The sequence below is a fragment of the Microcaecilia unicolor genome, chromosome 4 (genome assembly GCF_901765095.1).
Source record: "Microcaecilia unicolor chromosome 4, aMicUni1.1, whole genome shotgun sequence".
Lineage (NCBI taxonomy): Eukaryota > Metazoa > Chordata > Amphibia > Gymnophiona > Siphonopidae > Microcaecilia > Microcaecilia unicolor.
In genome coordinates this window covers 197,420,708-197,440,556 of record NC_044034.1, presented here as the reverse complement: position 1 = coordinate 197,440,556, position 19,849 = coordinate 197,420,708, and the positions used below count along the sequence as shown (strand labels likewise).

Here is a 19,849-nt window from a genome sequence, read left to right as displayed (position 1 = left end):
GAGAGAATGTGAAGAAAGAGGGACATTCATACATATTTGGTGGGAATGCCCCAAGGTACAAATGTTCTGGGAAAAGATAGTGGAGGTGGTCAATGAGCTGGGAAGGGAAAATTAGGTTCTTACCTTGGTAATTTTCTTTCCTTTAGTCATAGCAGATGACGCCATTACGTATGGGTTATGTCCATCAACCAGCAGGGGAGATAGAGAGCACTCAAACTTTCACAGTGCCCTCTTGGCCAGCTAGCTCCACTGCCTCCTCAGTATTTGAAGCTTCCAAAGCAGTATGGCAAACCGCAATGGGAATCACAAGAGCTTTCCTCACAGCAAACGATGGCCCATCACAAGGGCATGAACTCATAAAGGAGGGAATGCACATCCTCCTGGAGGGAATAAACTCATCCTCCTTATTGTATAAGTGGAGGGGAACACACGCGCCTCCTGGAGGGAATCACACATCCTCCCAACACACTGGAGGGAATGAACTCATCCTCCTATTTATAGAACTGGAGGGGAACACGCGCGCCTCCTGGAGAGAATCAACACATCCTCCAAAAAAAACATGCTGGAGGGAATGAACACATCCTCCTAAATTTAAACTGAACATGAATCCTGAAGATTGTTTTCCAACTTTCTCCCAAGGAAGGAACTTCAGGAAATTAGAACAGAACCTGAAAAACAGATTCACAGCATACAGACAATCATACAGGGAGGGCTCATGGCTTCATCTGCTATGACTAAAGGAAAGAAAATTACCAAGGTAAGAACCTAATTTTCCCTTCCTTGTCATCAAGCAGATGAAGCCATTACGTATGGGATGTAACAAAGCAATCCCTAGATAGGGTGGGAACATGCCACACCACGCGCTAGCACTTGTGCACCAAAACGCGCATCCCTCCTGGCAGCCACATCCAGCCTGTAATGTCGGGCAAAGGAGAGCTTAGAAGCCCATGTTGCTGCACTGCAAATCTCTTGAAGAGAGAGTGCTCCAGTTTCAGCCCAAGAGGAAGAAATCGCTCTAGTAGAATGTGCCTTAAAGGCTACAGGCGGAACCCTGCCGGCCAGCAGATAAGCTGAAAAGATAGTTTCTTTGAGCCAGCGGGCAATAGTGGCTTTAGACGCTGGAGACCCTCTGCGAGAACCGGATAGCAAAACAAACAGATGATCAGAAGTCCTGAAAGAGTTAGTAACTCGCAGATACTGCAGCAGAGTCCTGCGCACATCCAAAAGGTGCAGCTGCCCAAAAGATTCTGGAAACTCTTCCTCTGAAAAAGAGGGCAAGAAAATAGGCTGGTTTAAGTGAAAGGCTGAAACCACCTTAGGCATAAAGGAAGGCACGGTCCGAACCGTGACTCCGGACTCTGAAAATTGCACAAATGGGTCTCTACAGGACAGCGCCTGGAGCTCTGACACCCGTCTCGTCGAGGTAATGGCCACCAGAAAAACGGCCTTCAGTGTCAAGTCTTTCTCTGATGCTCGCCGAAGCGGCTCAAAAAGAGATGCCTGCAGGGTTTTCAAAACTAGCCCCAGGTTCCAAGCTGGACAGGGTGCTCGCACTGGAGGTCGGAGCCGAAGCACCCCTCTAAGAAACCGTGCCACATCTGGGTGAGCAGCCAAAGACACGCTTTCCACCTTACCACGAAGGGAGGCCAATGCTGCCACCTGCACCCGCAGGGAATTATAGGCCAAGCCTTTTTGTACACCTTCCTGCAAAAAGTCCAGAATCGGCGAGACAGGAGCCCGCATTGGAACAATGGCTCTGGAAGCACACCAAGACTCAAACAGGCACCAAATCCTGGCATAAGCCACGGAAGTGGACCGCTTGCGGGCTTGCAGGAGAGTGGAAATAACTTTATTGGAATAACCTTTATCCCTCAATTGCGCCCTCTCAATAGCCATGCCGTAAGACCAAAGCGGCCGGCGTCCTCCATGGCTACCGGTCCCTGAGTCAACAGGTTCGGTACCAGAGGTAACGGCAGAGGAGCCTCCAGGAGCATCTGTCGGAGGTCTGCATACCAAGGTCTCCTTGGCCAATCCGGGGCGATGAGGACCACTTCTCCTGGGTGCAGCCGAATCCGCAAGAGCAGGCGCCCTATCAAGGGCCATGGGGGAAACACATAAAGTAGACCCGGAGGCCAGGGTTGAGCCAAGGCATCCAACCCCGCCGAGCGAGGATCTCTCCCGTCTGCTGAAGAAGCACGGGACTTTGGTATTGGCACTTGTCGCCATTAGATCCATCACGGGCTTGCCCCATTTGGCACAGATCTGCAGGAATACTTCGTCTGCCAGATTCCATTCCGCTGGATCGATCTGATGTCTGCTCAGATAATCGGCCTGCACATTGCTCTGACCTGCAATATGAGCTGCCGACAGACACTGAAGATGCAGCTCGGCCCAGTGGCAAATCAGTTCGGCCTGCGCGGCTAGTGCTCTGCACCTTGTTCCGCCTTGCCGATTTATATAGGCCACCATTGTCGTGTTGTCCGACATCACTCTGACAGCCAATCCTTCCAGGGTCACTTGAAATGCCAGAAGCGCCTGAAACACCGCTTTCAACTCTAGGCGGTTGATGGACCACTCCAACTCCTCGGGTGTCCATAGACCCTGGGCATGCTTCCCCTTGCAGTGTGCGCCCCAGCCCTTCAGGCTGGCATCTGTTACCACTAGGCACCAAACGGGGAGTGTCAGCGGCATTCCTCGCCGCAGCATGCTGTCCGAGAGCCACCACTCCATGCTGAGACGGGCCGCAGGGAGCCAAGTAAGTCTGCATTGGTAATCCTGAGAAATAGGAGACCATCTCCGGAGTAGGGAATACTGTAGAGGTCTCAGGTGCGCTCTCGCCCAGGGTACCACTTCCATCGTGGCTGTCATCGATCCCAGCAGCTGGACAATGTCCCAAGCTCGTGGGCGGGGCATCCTCAGGAGCAGACGGACCTGATTCTGAAGCTTGCACCGCCTTAGCTCGGGTAGGAACACATAGCCCGAGACTGTGTCGAACCTGGCCCCCAAAAACTCTAGAGATTGTGAAGGGGACAGGTGACTTTTGGCCATATTGATGACCCAGCCTAGAGATTGCAGTACTGAGACCACTCTGGCTGTAGCTTGTAAGCTCTCTGTTGCAGAGTCTGCTCTGATGAGCCAGTTGTCTAGGTACGGGTGAACCCTGATACCTTCTCGCCTGAGAAAAGCAGCTACTACCACCATTACCTTCGAAAAGGTTCGGGGAGCTGTGGCGAGGCCAAAAGGCAAGGCCCTGAACTGGAAATGTTTTCCCAACACCGCAAACCTCATAAACTTCTGGTGCGGGGGCCAAATCGGTATGTGCAAGTAAGCTTCTTTCAGGTCTAGAGACGTGAGAAACTCTCCTGGCTGAACCGCCGCAATGACGGAGCGCAGGAATTCCATGTGGAAGTGCTGCACTCTCAGGGACTTGTTCACTTCTTTTAAGTCCAGAATAGGGCGAAAGGACCCACCTTTTCGCGGCACCACAAAGTAGATGGAGTATCGGCCGCAGCCTTGCTCGGCAGGAGGCACCGGGGTCACCCCCTAACTGAATCAGACCTTGTAAAGTCTCCTCCACCGCCACCCATTTGACGGCAGAACCGCATCGGGACTCCACAAACACGTCTCTTACTGGGGCGTTGAATTCTATTCTGTATCCATCTCTGATCAGGTCCAGAACCCACTGATCTGAGGAAATCTTGGCCCACTCCTCGACAAAGAGGGAAAGCCGTCCTCCGATGACAGGCATCGAGGAGAGGGCCGGCGCACCATCATTGAGAGGGTCGCCCCTGAACTCCTGGTCTTGAGCCACCGGCTGCGGAACGCTTGTCCGAGCGAAAGGAGTTCCTCTGCTGACCACGGGCACGTGAAGTGAACCCAGCAGAACGCCCCGGGCGGTACCTTCTAGCTTCACGGAAGCGAGGTCTGTACGAGGAGTGGACCGCCTGGCCCTTAGAGGAAGGCCTCTGCCTATCTTCGGGCAAGCGCTGGGGTTTTGGATCACCCAGGCCTTTCACAATTTTCTCTAACTCCTCACCAAATAGGAGAAGTCCTTGAAAAGGCAACTTCACCAACCTTTGCTTTGAGGCCATGTCCGCTGCCCAGTGTCGTAGCCACAGACGACGGCGAGCCGCCACTGCTACTGCCATTTGTTTAGCCGAAGCTCTGACAAGGTCATAAAGGGCATCAGCCAGAAAGGACAAGGCCACCTCCATCCGCGGAGCCACATCCAAGAAGGGCTCCGCTCCATCTCCGGGCTGAGCCACTGCCTGTTGCAGCCAAGCTAGGCAGGCTCTCACAGCATAACAGCTGCATGCAGACACCCGAACAGTGAGACCTGCAATTTCAAAGGACCGTTTCAACGCTGTTTCCAGCCTACGGTCTTGAACATCCTTCAGGGCAACACCTCCTTCAACAGGGAGGGTAGTTCTCTTTGTCACCGCAGTGACTAGGGCATCCACTGTAGGCATTTGAAAACGAGCCATATGTCCCTCACGCAGAGGGTATAACTGCCCCATAGCCCTGGAAACTCTCAAAGGTCCCTCGGGGTCAGCCCACTGAGCCGAAACAAGCTCTAGGATGGAGTCATGCAAAGGGAAGGCCCGAGCAGCTTTCTTGGTACTAGCCATCCTGGGATTACCCGAGGAGGCCATGCCACTGTCAGGATCTTCAATCGAGAGGGCCTGCAGGGTATCTGAAATAAGCGCTGGCAGCTCATCACGGTGGAAAATCCTCACCGCGGAGGGATCATCCAGATCCTGTGGTAAATCCGCACCTGACTGGTTCCTCAGACCAAGAACGTCGGTCAGAGTTCTCCGAATCCTCACACCCCGACCACAGGGGTGGGGGGGGGGGGGGGGGGGGGGAAGGTGCACCACAATCTGAAGGGGAATTAACCCTTCTGCGCTTATCTTTAGGCCAAGCATCTGGGAAAAAAGCCTCACTGGGCAGTCCCAGGCCAGAATCCATTGGGGGGGCAATCAGAGGAGCCTCAGGCGACCCTTGAGGAAGGGCTCTTTTCATCATGTATGCTTTATGCAGCAAAAGCACAAAATCCGGGGAGAAAATCTCACCCTGGGCACCCAAATCCTGTCCGGTGCTAGCCACTCCTGAAATAACCTCATCTCGAGGTGCCCCACCCGGCTCAGGTCTCCACGGAGGCCGTGCCATGCGGTGTAAGCAAAATGGCGCCCGCTGCCAGCTCAGAGCGGGAAGAAACATCGCTCGCCATGCTCAGGCCGGCTCCTACGCCAATACAGCACGATTTACAGAGCCCTGCTGCTGATTTGCGCTTGCCACAAGTGGAACAGCGCTTTACATTGTCCACAGCCATCGCCGAAAAAACGGCGGTAAAATCCAAAATGGCGGTTTCGCGCCAAAATCGCCCCGATCGCGGGCCCACCCCGGAGGAGTTGGAAAACACTCTTACCTCAAAGGATCTAGTGTACAACTACGATCCTGCTGAAAATCAGGTCAAAAACCTCTGTTCCAGCGTCTCTGCGTTTAAAAACGCGACGCAACTTTTTTTTTTTTTTTTTAAGCTGTGAGGAAAGCAGAGGTATTGAAGACTCCGGAGGCTCAGATGAGTAGGAAAGGCAGGGAAAGGGCGAACCTATATGCCTGCATCCACTGTTGGTGGGTAAGGACAGGGAAAGCAAGGCAATATGTCCACATCCACAGAGGTATGGGTAAGGCAGGGAAAGGGCTAACCTATGTGCCTTTAAAGTGAAGCTGCTATAGCCTCCAACACCCCGGTTAACAACTGGCAAGCCAGGAACCACCTCCCGGCAGATTTTTCTGGAGCTCGAACAAGCTGCAGCCACCCTGCTAAGGGAGATAGAGAATACTGAAGAGGCAGTGGAGCTAGCTGGCCAAGAGGGCACTGTGAAAGTTTGAGTGCTCTCTATCTCCCCTGCTGGTTGATGGACATAACCCATACGTAATGGCTTCATCTGCTTGATGACAAGGAAAGGGAGGATATACACGACAGATAGAATACTGCCTACTTCATGCACGACCTAAGGAGAGCAGGGTACAGGAACATAAATTAGCGTTCCAAATCTTTGCTGCAGCTAAACTACAGCTGGCCTGAGCATTGAAAAAAGCGGAGCTGCCCTCTATGCAAAGGGTAGGATATAAAGTTGATTATATCTATCAAATGTCCAAACTGACTGCGCTGAGAAAAGGACTGATTCAAGGGTTCCAGAAAATTTGGGAGCCATATGAACGCAAAAGAGATCTAATAAAGTTGCCACCAGGGGAGGGAGGAGAAAGAGGGAGGGGGTTAGGATGGAGAGGGTCAGGGCTTTTTTTGTGGGGGTACTTGGGGGTACTGAGTACCGGCACCTTTTCCATTGTCTACTAAAATTGACCCAAGGACCCCAAGTTTTAATGAAAGAGCTCAGGCTCTACACACCAATTCTGCCTTGTCATAGGTTCTGTGACTGGTTGCAGGGGGCCTGGCTATTGTGGGGTGGATCCCTCAGTGATCACCCCACCCTTGAAGGGTGGCCTAGCATTTGAGTACCGGTACCTTTTTTGCTAGAAAAGATGCACTGGAGAGGGTAGAGGAGTTATATGAGGGGAGATGTGAACTGGTTGAAATGTATTGTAACAGAACACATAGTTGCAATGTTAGAGGTTTTTGGAACGTGAGGTCACTGTTTTTCACAAGTTATATAAAACCTAATAAAGAAATTAAAAAAAAAAAAAGTAATGGCTACTAGGGAAATCGCCTTCAAGGTGAGATCTTTAATCGTAATCCCCGATAAGGGTTTGAAAGGAGGACGCTGAAGCACTTTGAGAACTAGATTAAGGTTCCAGGATGGCAGAACTGGCATGTGAGGAGGGCGCAAACGATTTACTCCCCTCAAGAAACAAACCACATCCGGGTGAGAGGCGATGGACGCCCCCTGAAGCCGGTTTCAAACATGCCAGAGCTGCCACCTGCACCTTAAGAGAACTCAAGAGTGATTTTGTACAGCCTCCTGAAGAAACACGAGGATGACCGATACTGAAGCCGAAGCTGCTGACAATCCCGAACTCGCACACCACGAACTGAAAGTACGCCACACCCTAGCATAAGCTATCGAGGTGGATCTTTTCCGAGCCTACAGCATCGCAATGATAACCGCGTCCGGATACCCTTTTCTTCTCAACCTCGCCCTTTCAAGGGCCGTAAGACCAAAGGGGGAGGGATCCTCCATCATGACTGGCCCCTGCAGCAGGAGACCATCCTGCGCCGGTAGCAGAAAACGATGATCGAACAGAAGCCTGATCACATCTGTGTACCAGGATCGTCTGGGCCAATCCAGGGCCACTAGGATCACTCGACCGGGATGACTGGCAATGCGAGTCAGTAACCTGCCCACCATTGGCCATGAGGGAAAGCATAGAGCAGGCCCCTGGGCCAAGGTTGAAGAAGGGCATCGATGCCTTCTGAGCCCAGCTCTCATCCCCTGCTGAAGAAACAGGGAACCTTCGCATTGAATGCGGTGGCCATTAAGTCCATCTCTGGCATCCCCCACTGGGCAGTTATCTGATCGAAGGCCAACTGGGGGCGACTGAGAAAGTCTGCTTGCACATTCTGTGACCCTGCTATATGAGCCGCTGTCAAGAACGAGAGATGAGTCTCTGCCCAACGGCAGATCAGAGCTGCCTCGCGTGCTAGGAGTGCACTCCTGGTGCCCCCCTGATGGTTTACGTAGCGATCGCTGTTGCACCGTCTGAAAGAACTGAAACTGGGAAACCGCGGAAAAGAGACAGACTCTCAAAGGGCCAGACGAATCGCCCATAACTCCAAGCGGTTGATGGGCCATGACGCCTCCGTCGAAGTCCAAACGCCCTGGGCCGTCTGTTGCAGGCAATGAGCCCCCAGCCAGACAGTGACACATCTGTGGTCACTATCTTCCAGTCAGGGGTTGCCAGAGGAATGCCCAACACTAGATTCTTTTGAATGAACCACCAGTGCATGATTGTGTGAAGACGGGCTGAACATGGCACCCGAACCTTGTAATCCTCCGAGAGCGGAGACCAACGGCTCAGAATATGCCACTGGAGGGGGCGCATGTGAGCTCTGGCCCACTTTACCACGTCCAAGGTGGAGGTCATGGAACCTAGAACTTGTACACAGTCCCCAGCCCGCTGGTTCAGAGTTTGAAACAGCGCTCGTAACTGAGCCTGTAACCACTGTGCTCAAGATGAAGGAAGAGAAACTATCCCTGTTCAGGTATCGAAGCACACCCCCAAGTATTCCAGCATTTGGGAAGGCGTTAGGCTGCACTTCAGGAAGTTAATCGCCCAACCAAGCGACTGAAGCAACCCGACCACTCTGTCGGTTGCCCGCCGACTCTCCTTGAATGAAGACGCCTGCACAAGCCAATTGTCTAGATAGGGATGGACCTGAATCCCTTCCTTCCTGCGTTAAGCCGCCACTACTACCAGGACCTTGAAAAAGGTCCGAGGCACTGCGGCTAGGCCAAAGGGCATCGCTTTGAATTGAAAATGACGACCGATCACTGCAAAGCAAAAAAAGCGCCTGTGGGGAGGCCAGATTGGAATGGAGAAGAGTAGTTACTGGGGTCTCTCAGGGATCTGTGCTAGGACCGTTGCTTTTTAACATTTTCATAAATGACCTGGAGGTGGGGGTAACTAGCGAGGTAATCAAATTTGCTGGTGGCACAAAGCTGTTCAAGGTTGTCAAATCGCGGGAAGATTGTGAAAAGTTGCAGGAAGATCTTGCAAGACTAGGAGACTGGGCGTCTAAATGGCAGATGACGTTTAATGTGAGCAAGTGCAAAGTGATGCATATGGGAAAGAGGAACCCAAACTATAGCTACATCATATGCAAGGTTCAGCGTTAGGAGTCACGGAACAAGAAAGGGACCTGGGAGTCATCATTGATGATACATTGAAATCTTCTGCTCAGTGTGCTGCTGGGGCTAAGAAAGCAAATAGAATGTTAGGTATTATTAGGAAAGGGATGGAAAACAAAAATGAGGATATTATAATGCCACTGTATCGGTCCATGGTGCGACCGCACCTACAGTATTGTGTTCAATTCTGGTCGCCACACCTCAAAAAAGATATAGTGGAATTAGAAAAGGTGCAGAGAAGGGCAACGAAGATGATTAAGGGGATGGGACGACTTTCCTATGAGGAAAGGCTAAAGCGGCTGGGGCTCTTCAGCTTGGAGAAAAGGCGGCTGAGGGGTGATATGATAGAGGCATATAGAATAATGAGTGGAGTGGAACAGATAGGTATGGAGCATCTGTTTACGCTTTCCAAAAATACTAGGACAAGGGGGCATGCGATGACGCTGGAGTGCAGTAAGTTTTAAAACAAATAAAAGAAATTTTTCTTTACTTAGTGCGTAATTCGACTCTGGAATTCATTGCCGGATTCGTTAGCAGAGTTTAAGAAAGGTTTGGACGGCTTCCTGAAGGAAAAGGCCATAGAATGTTATTAAATGGATGTAGGGAAAAATCCACTATTCCTGGCACAAGCAGTACAAAATGCTTTGCTCCGTGGATCTTGTCGGGTGATTGTGACCTGGATGGGCCACTGTCGGAGACAGGGTGCTGGGCTAGATGGACCTTTGGTCTGTCCCAGTGTTGCGATGCTTATGTCTTATGTAAATAGGCCTCATTGAGAGAGGTCAAAAACTCCCCTGGCTGTACCGCTGCGATCACCGATGGGAGGGTTTCCAAGCAGAAAAGCCAAACCCGTAAGGACCTGTTGACGCACTTGAGATCTAAGACGGGTCGCCCAAGAACTGCCCTTTTTTGGAACCACAAAATAAATGCACCCTCTTTCGGCTGGGGGTATAGGCTGGAGGGCACCCAGCCGTTGTAAGTTGAGGAGGATGTGTCGAATGGTCCGCATCTTGGCGGGTCAATTGCAAGGAGATTCCAGAAAAGAGTCTACTATCGGACAAGCCAATTCTAACTTGTAGCCGTCTCTGATAACCTCCAAGACCCATTCATCGGATGTTACCCTGGTCCACTCCACCAGGAAAAGGGACAGTCTGCCCCCAATAACCGGCTGGATATGGACCAGGCCCCCATCATTGGGCAGACCAGGCTGCGGGCTGGTTTCTGTTACCGGAAAGGAAGGCCCGCCTGTCATCTCGAAAGGGCTGAGGCTTCTGAGAAGACCCTGCTCTCTGAAAAGATGCCCCACGACCTGGACGGTAACGCCGTGTATCCTAAACTTAGGTCTAGGTCCCGCTGGTCGTACAAACTTGGACCTGTCCTCCGGGAGGCGCTGGCCCTTAGAATCACCGAGGTCCTTCACAATCTGTTCTAAGTCTGTCCCAAACAAAAGCTTTCCCCTAAAAGGAAGACTTGCTAAACGTGACTTAGAGCCCACGTCTGCAGCCCAATGCCGCAACCACAGCCAGCGACGCGCAGTGACTGCTAGGAAAACCTCCTTCGCCGAAGCCCTCAAAAGATCATAAAGAAGATCCGCAAGGAAGGCTAAACCGGACTCCAAGGCCGGCAAAACGCCACGAGATCTTCCGGAGAGGAGGCTTTCTATACCCACGATAAGCATGCCCGCGCTGCATAGCAGCCACAAACTGAGGCCTGCAGGGAAAGGGCCGCTACTTCAAAGGACAGCTTCAAGCAAGTCTCAAAACTTACGGATCCTGAGGGTCCTTGAGCGCCGTGCCCCCCTCCCACAGGGAGAGTGGTTTTCTTATTGACCGCTATGATTAAGGAATCCACTGTAGGGACCTTCAGCAAGTCTAAGTCAGGAGCAGGTAGCGCGTAAAGACGCAATATAGCTCTAAGCAACCTTAAGCCCACTGTCTGGCATATCCCACTGCGCCAAAATAAGGATCTTCATGGCCTCATGCACATGAAAGAAACGAGGTGGGCATTTGGTGCCAGACATAATACAGGGCACTGGACCTATTCCCCGACGATTCAGGGGTGAAATGGCCAAAACCTCAAAAGCCCTAACAAACAGGAAGGGAAGCTCTTCCCTGCGAAAAAAGGCGGGTGGCCGTTGGATCATCCCCCTCCTCAGAGGGCAGGGTGACCTCATCTGCCAAATCCAAAGATTCTGAGGGAGAGCCCGGAGACAAAAACAGGCCATCTGTGTCACCCGGGGATGTTTTGGCAGGAAAGACAGAGGCTGCAGCAACTGAAATTTGCTGAGGAAGAGACGGGGCTGCCTGAAGAGAAGCTCCTGACTTCTTCAAAAGAAAGGCATTGTGCATCAATAAAACAAAATCCAGGGAAAAGAACTGCAAGGGACTCCCCTGCTCCCTGTACATCGCTTCCCTCTATCGGAGCCTGTGCCACAGAAGCGCGCTGCGCCTCTTGTCTTATCAACCACCACGTGCGGAGCAGGTGGTGCCTGAGAGGAAAAAATGGCGCCCGCCAATGCGCACTGCACTAACTGCCCCGAGGAAACTGCCTAAACTATCCCCTGCGCTTCCAACTCACCGGATGCCTGAGGAGAACCACCGTCGCGCTGAACACCCACTGTGGGCTGACGGCAGCAGGACTCACTCCCCCGATGCTGCTCTCCGGCCCCCCCACACCAGAAGCAGCGCTTAGCCACCTCAGAAGGCACTGACGTGCTCCACAAACGCCTGCCCCAAAACTGACTCGGTAGAATGTCTAGTTCCTCCGTATGATTAAACAGAAACAAAGTCTTTTACCTTTTTTTTAAGTCAGGAGAGAAAGGAAACACCCGATTAGGCCAACAGCCCCGGGCAACGGAGGAAAGGTAGGGAGAGACCGGGAAGGACCTGGCACCACCAGGTGTACACCACAAGCTGCAAACAGCCACTCAACCCCTGTCTGTGCTAAACTAGGCCCAAAGGGACACCAGTAGCCAGATCAAACCAGAGCTACACAGAGATGTCTCCCCACCTGCTAGATAGAGAGAATACTGAGGCTCAGTTGGCTGCACAGGTCCACATATAGCAAACCATCTCCACCTGCTGGTAGAGGGACACAACCCACAAGTCTCTGGATTGATCTGTGGGACGCCATGGAAGCCAGGGTTCAAATCCCACTCCTGCATCCCATGATCTTAGCCAAGTCACCTAACCCTTTATTGCCTAAGGTGCAAGCTTAAATCGTAAGCCCACTAGAAACAGGGAAATGCCTAATGTACCTGAATGTAATTTGCCTTGAGCTACTACTAAAGAGCTAAATGCAAACTCCCTGGGTCAAAAAAAGAGTGCAGGGCTATATTTTATGGCAACAACCACCACTGTTTTCCAACAGCCTAGGATACATGGACTCAATAAAAAAAAAAAAAAAACATTTTAGAAGCCACAGTTTACTACAGTATTACAAAGAAGAACCAAGGAAAAATTTATGTAATTTGTACAATTTATCAGGGCCACTCAGTAGTGGAACTGGTGTCTCACAATGCTGTGCAGTAACCACTATATGGCAAGTGGCGGTTTCCGATTTTAGGTTTTAACCACTAAAATACCCCTCTTCTAAAATGCACAAAAAAATTAAAATAGGTGTTATTGGATAAACACCAGAAAACGTAAGTCCCTAATCCTCTCTCACTCCTCCCTGGCTTGTCTTGTATCCTTCACTCAGTTTTTGGGCCTTTTCTGTGCCAACTCCTCCTAAGTGACACAAATATATTTAATTCCACTGCAAAAGGTCACAGCAATAGTACCTGTGGTGTGGAAACACCAACATGTGCTGATTTTTAATGCCCTCAAAGAACATTGAGTTAGCTGGAAAACAAGCATCCAACCCCTAATTATAAATACTTTTCATTTGAACTGTACCTTTCTTTCTTATCTCTTCATCTTTGCGTCTGAGAAATGCTTGAACTGCTGCAGATTGAACACCTTTTACCTTTGGATCCTTTTTAGGTGGACCGACGGCCAAACTGTATCTTTTCTGAAAGATAAGATAAAACACACCAAAAAGACTGAATGGCTTGAATTACTTTGCTCTTTCATTAATGCTGATACTTGCTCACTTATCTCCACCTGTCCATAGGAGCAAACTTTTCAAAATGATTGGGGGTGCAGAATTTTTTTTTTTTTTTTATAGGTGGTGCATTCCCCACCCCCGCCCCTCCCCTCTACCTCCGCGTTCCAGGCCCCCCTCCCTCCGAGTTCCAGTACTGCCCTCCCTCACAGTTGCAGGCTCCCTCTGCCCGCCCTCCCTCCTCCCTCTCCTTTCCCTCCCTCAGAGTTCCAAGGTCCCCCTCCCTCCCTCTCTCTGTCCGAGTTCCAAGGCCCCCCTCCCTCTCTCCCTCCGAGTTCCAAGGCAGGCCCTCCCCCCCTCTCTCCGAGTTCCAAGGCAGGCCCCTCTGTCCGAGTTCCAAGGCCCCCTCCCTCCGTCCGAATTTTACCTCGTCAGTGAAAAGTGTACACTGCAGGCTTGGCGCTTCAGCCTTCCCTTCTGTCTCTCGGCTCTGGTCCCGCTCTCATTTCCTGTTTCCGCAAGGGCGGGACCAGAGCCGAGAGACAGATGGGAAGGCTGAAGCGCAGAGCCTGCAGTGCACGCTTTTCACTGACGAGGTAAAAAGAGGGCTTTTAAAATTCGGACAGACGGACGGAGGGTGGGCCCTGGAACTCTGAGGGAGGGAGGGAGGGACTTTTAAAATTCTGGCTGGGCTGGAAGGGAACTTCCGGTGCGTAAAATATTGGAGCACCTACAGCACCCACGGGGTCAGCGCCTATGCACCTGTCCAAAGCATTACCAGTCAACACTAAGTAATAACTGAAAGAAAAAGTGATTCTATGCTTACAAAGCTAGAATGCAGTGGGATCTGGATTTGAGCTGGACTATACTAATCCTCAACCCCCACTCCCTATACCATTGGTTCTCAAACCTGTCCTTGGGGCTCCCCAGCCAGTCATGTTTTTGGGAAATCCACAATGAATATTCATGAGAGAGATTTGCTTGCAGTGCAGTCCCAACCCTTCTACCTGCATTGCACATCTGTTACCTCTGCTGATTCTTTTCATGGCTTTGGTCTGAGGTGGCACACTTTCTCAAACTACGTCCCTCCTACCCTAAGGATGATGAACTGTAAGCATAAAAGGGTCATGAATATGAAAGGAGTATGTCAGCAGGGCGCCCCCGCCAGGGCCACCAAGAGACTGAACTGGGCCCGGGGCAGAGCATGAGGAAAAGCAGCCACTCAGCTGGGCAGAAGAGCAGCCCTGGAGGTGCTCCTCCGGGTCCTCCCCAGCCTCCAAGGGGGGCCCCGGCCACAGCACCAGAGTTTTCGCTATCCTGCTGCTGTTGGGACGCAATCACTCGGGTCCCATCAGGAGGAGAGAGAGAGAGACCCCGGCGCCCCACCCAGCGCATCCCCGCCCAGCGCACCGCCATTTTGCGGCAGCGTCAACCTAAGGAAGAGGAGGGAGGCAGGCTACCGGACGGGAGGGGATTCTTTTTCACGCTGGACCACCAGAGATTCGGCAGACAACGGTGCAGGGGGGGAGCTGGGGTAGGCTGGAGGTCTGCTGGACCTCCAGCCCCCCCATCCCCGTCGTACGCTGGGAGGGGGGGTTTGGCCGGCGGCCACTGGACCAACAGGGACCATTTTCCAGGGGTTTGGGGGGGGCTGGAGACCCATCGGATCTTCAGCCCTCCCTGAACCTGAGACAGGGGGGTCATCGGGGGGGGGGGGGGACCGGAGGTCAGCCGGACCTCCAGCCCCCTGTTGGCAGGTTTGCTTTGGCGGGGAACAGGGGCCTGCCAGCATGTAACTGCATGCTGGACAGGGCTCACCATTCCTCCCCAATGATCTGGGTTTGCCGCAGCCAGCGACCCAAATTTTGGCGCGCTGACCGCTGATCATTGGCGATGAATGTGCTAAGCCCTGTTTTGCATGCTACTTGCGCAAAGAGCCCTCGAGCGCTTTGTTTCACGCACACGGGGGCTCTGATCATGGGGCAGTAGCAAACGCCGGCCCTAGTATGGCGCTAACAGCCTCTAGCGCCAGCGTTTGCTTTTGATCATCTGCCCCTTAATGAGCTACAAGAGGAATCTACAGAGCTTAAGGCTAACTTCTCAGAGACAAAAAGATGTGTGGAGACTATCGACATCAAATGCAGTTCTAATTCAACGGCCATAACAGCTTTCCAGGGAAGAATCAGAGAAATTGATTTACTTAGACATGACCTTGAAGATCTTAACAACAGATCTTGAAGGAATAATGTTCGCATTCTGGGTATTCGTGAAGGGGCTGCAGGCACCAATATTATTGCCTTTCTGGTAAAACTATTACCTTCACTACTTGATCTGAGACTCCCTTAGAAATTGAACATGCTCATCATGTTCTGTTGGTAAAATCACTGATCAACAGTACCCGAGGCCGAAAGTCCTCAGTCTCCTTCGGTATCAGCATGCTCTTGATATTTACATAAGTACATAAGTATTGCCATACTGGGAAAGACCAAAGGTCCATCGAGCCCAGCATCCTGTTCTGTTTCCAACAGTGGCCAATCCAGGTCACAAATACCTGACAAGATCCCAAAAATGTACAAAACATTTTATACTGCTTATCCCAGAAATAGTGGATTTTCCCCAAGGTCATTTAATAACGGTCTATGGACTTTTCCTTTAGGAAGCCGTCCAAACCTTTTTTAAACTCCGCTAAGCTAACCGCCTTTACCACATTCTCTGGCAACGAATTCCAGAGTTTAATTACTTGTTGAGTGAAGAACAATTTTCTCCGATTCGTTTTAAATTTACTACATTGTAGCTTCATCGCATGCCCCCTAGTCCTAGTATTTTTGGAAAGCGTGGACACTTCACATCTACCCGTTCAACTCCACTCATTATTTTATAGACCTCTATCATATCTCCCCTCAGCTGCATTTTCTCCAAGCTGAAGAGCCCCAGCCACTTTAGCCTTTCCTCATAGGGAAGTCATCCCATCCCCTTTATCATTTTCATCGCCCTTCTCTGCACCTTTTCTAATTCCACTATATCTTTTTTGAGATACAGCGACCAGAATTGAACACAATATTCGAGGTGCGGTTGCACCATGGAGTGATACAAAGGCATTATAACATCCTCATTTTTGTTTTCCATTCCTTTCCTAATAACACCTAACATTCTATTTCGCTTTCTTAGCCGCAGCAGCACACTGAGCAGAAGGTTTCAACGTATCATCAACGACGACACCTAGGTCCCTTTCTTGGTCCGTGACTCCTAACGTGGAACCTTACATGACGTAGCTATAGTTCGGGTTCCTCTTTCCCACATGCATCACTTTGCACTTGCTCACGTTAAACGTCATCTGCCATTTAGACGCCCAGTCTCCCAGTCTTGTAAGGTCCTCTTGTAATTTTTCACAATCCTACCGCAATTTAACGACTTTGAATAACTTTGTGTCATCAGCAAATTTAATTACCTCACTAGTTATTCCCATTTCTAGGTCATTTATAAATATGTTAAAAAGTAGCTCGTACGCTCAACAGCCCAGCTGTCCTCTGAAGTTCTGTCTTTATTTGAAATTTCCTCTTTGCATCTGCAGTTACCTTAACTGAGAGGAAGGGGACAATGGGGGGTCAGCCACCGATGGCCAGCATTTTGTCCCCTGTGCAGCAAGTGTGGGACCGCTGCGCGACGAGCTGCCCACAGAAGACTGGGTTGATGAGTCCTTTGATTAGCGTCGGCAAAGGAGCGTCGATGCTCTTGGACCTGGAAACAACTTCATCGCTCTCAAATAATTTAACCACCATGTCCAAAGGAGTGGAGGAGTGAGTTAGGAGTGTATGCTGAAACGGAAGTCGCTAACAGCTGAACCCGTTTCGGCGGTGCCACTCCTAAACCCGTAAGAGCTATCAGCTTGGAGTATTTGGCTCCCGTGGAGGTTACATTGAATATCATCTGGAAGGCGCGCCAGGACCTAATGATGGTAGTAAATAATTTTGCTTCAGATATAATCTTATTAGTGAGCAACATGGATAATCTAATCGATTCCTTTGAGAATGAAAAATTGACACAGCAAATGAAGTTCTACAGGAATAGGAAATGGTTAAGATTTTGAAAATGTTAATAGACCAGAAAGATTTGAACAAAATGAATATTATTACAGATGATTAATATCGAGATTGTTGTTTTCCCAGAGTTCCGGGTATGACTCCTAAAGTTTATTTTCCTCTGAAATGATTCCTCTTAGTATATTAATTCAAAAGGAGTGAAGCCTGTGAAACTGGGATTACTTTAATCAGTGGGAATTGGATCAGAGATTCAAGAGTTTGTATTGTTAAATAATTTCTGGTTTTAAAAGGGGGAAAAATGAAATCAGGTGTATTATTTCCACTAATATTGGACAATAAGTATGTTTCCAACGAAATTAATTGACTATACACCATCTTGGGTTTGAAGAAGCCAACCAGATGATCAATGTGGAATAATGATTCAGATAAATAATAACTGGGGATATTCAGGTTAATACCACGTTTTCTTGGTTTACTGTTGTTTAATTGATCTCCTTGTCTTGTTTCACTCTCCCTATTTATTTTGTGGTCTAAGAAAGAGAAAGATTGTATATAATCTATTTATTTAGTTGAGATTGTTTTCTTCTAATATTGTATTAATGTACAGTCATCTCTGTATTACTGTTTGCAAGTGATCCTTGTAAAATGAAAAATTATAAATAAATTATTTAAAAAAATGTTAAAAAGCAGCGGTCCGAGCATAGACCCCTGGGGAACCCCACAAACTACCCTTCTCCATTGAGAATACTACCCATTTAACCCTACTCTCTGTTTTCTATCTTTTAACCAGTTTTTAAATCCACAGTAGAACATTACCTCCTATCCCATGACTCTCCAATTTCCTCTGGAGTCTTTCATGAGCCTTCTGAAAATCCAGATACACAATATCAACCGGCTCCCCTTTATCCACATATTTGTTCACCCCTTCAAAGAAATGTAGTATATTGGTGAGGCAAGATTTCTCTTCACTAAATCCATGTTGACTTTGTCTCATTAATCCATGCTTTTGGATATGCTCTGTAATTTTGTTCTTAATAATAGTCTCTACCATTTTGCCTGGTACCGACATCAGACTCCCCGGTCTATAATTTCCCAGATCTCCTCTGGAACCTTTTTAAAAAGTCGGCGTTACATTGGCCACCCTCCAATCTTCCGGTACCACGCTCGATTTTAAGGATAAAGCGAAGATATTTACCTGCAGCAGGTATTCTCCGAGGACAGCAGGCTGATTGTTCTCACATGTGGGTCGGCATCCATGGCGGCCCCAGGATGGAGGATTTTCCAGCAAAATCCAAAAAAGTTTGCAACAGCCAACAGGAACGCGGGACGGACGCACTGCTCATGTGCGGCCATCTTCCCGCCCGCGCGCTTTCGTTCCTGCCTCAGTTATATGAAAAGCATAAAAACAACAACATCTCCAAAGGGGAAGTGGGCGGGTTGGTGAGAACAATCAGCCTGCTGTCCTCGGAGAATACCTGCTACAGGTAAGAATCTTCGCTTTCTCCGAGGACAAGCAGGCTGCTTGTTCTCACATGTGGGGGGTATCCCTAGCCCCCAGGCTCACTCAAAACAAGTAAGAAGGTCAATTGGGCCTCGCAACAGCGAGGACATAACAAGGAATGACCTACGAAGAAACAGCTGAGAGTGCAGCCTGGAACAGAATAAAAATGGGCCTAGGGAGGTGGAGTTGGATTCTAGACCGCGAACAGATTCTGCAGCATCGACTGCCCAAACCGACTGTCGCGTCGGGAATCCTGCTGAAGGCAGTAGTGAGATGTGAATGTGTGGACTTAAGACCACTTCGCAGCCTTGTAAAACTCTTCTATAGCGGCTGACTTCAAGTGGGCCACTGACGCTGCCATAGCTCTAACACTGTGAGCCGTGACATGACCCTCAAGAGTCAGCCCAGCCTGGGCGTAAGTGAAGGAAATGCAATCTGCTAGCCTATTGGAAAAGGTGCGTTTCCCAACAGCAACTCCCCTTCTGTTGGGATCAAAAGAAACAAACATTTGGGCGGACTGTCTGAAGGGGCTTGTCCGCTCCACATAGAAGGCCAATGCTCTCCTGCAGTCCAATGTATGCAACTGACATTCAGCAGGGCGGGTATGAGGACAGGGAAAGAATGCTGGCAAGACAATTGACTGGTTAAGATGGAACTCCGACACCACCTTCGGCAAGAATTTAGAGTGCGTGTGGAGGACTACTCTGTTATGGTGAAATTTAGTATAAGAATCATGGGCTACCAAGGCTTGAAGCTCACTGACTAAGAGCTGAAGTAACAGCCACCAAGAAAATGACCTTCCAGGCCAAATACTTTAGATGGCAGGAATTCAGTGGCTCAAAAGGAGGTTTCATCAGCTGGGTGACGGCAACGTTAAGATCCATGACACTGGTGGAGGTTTGACAGGGGGCTTTGTCAAAAGCAAACCTCTCACAAGAGAACGACTACAGGCTGTCCAGAGATAGGACTAATTGCACTAAGATGGACTCTTACGGAGTTGGTCTTGAGACCAGACTCTGACAAGTGTAGAAGGTATTCAAGCAGTGTCTATGTGGGACAAGAGCAAGGATCTAGGGCCTTACTGTCAAACCAGACGGCAAACCTCCTCCATTTAAATGGTAGGACCAGGTGTGGCTGATAGCTCTGTTGAAAGAGGTGCATTTTTTAACCCACATGGTCTTTCCTTGACTCCTGCCTAAAGGACACTCACAGATAAGAATTGCTCTGGCTTTAATTTTGCATTCATATCTTTATATCTTTCCAAAAAACCCTGTTTTTATCTACTCTGCTAAAATTGTGATTTGCTTGTCCCCAATCCTTAGAGCTATGGACCTGGATATTTCTTTTGGTACACTTAAAAGAAGCTCTACAGATAGGTTACAGCAAACACT

At 49.8% G+C, this 19,849-nt stretch overlaps 1 protein-coding gene across 1 annotated transcript in view; it reads right to left on the bottom strand.

The window, feature by feature from the left end:
- Window positions 1–19,849, bottom strand: part of SPTY2D1 (SPT2 chromatin protein domain containing 1) — a 281,070-nt gene that overhangs the window by 129,304 nt on the left and 131,917 nt on the right. The window contains exon 2 of the mRNA XM_030201111.1: window positions 12,770–12,884. Within this exon, the coding sequence (XP_030056971.1) occupies window positions 12,770–12,884 (115 nt within the window). The remainder of the gene's footprint in view (window positions 1–12,769; window positions 12,885–19,849) is intronic.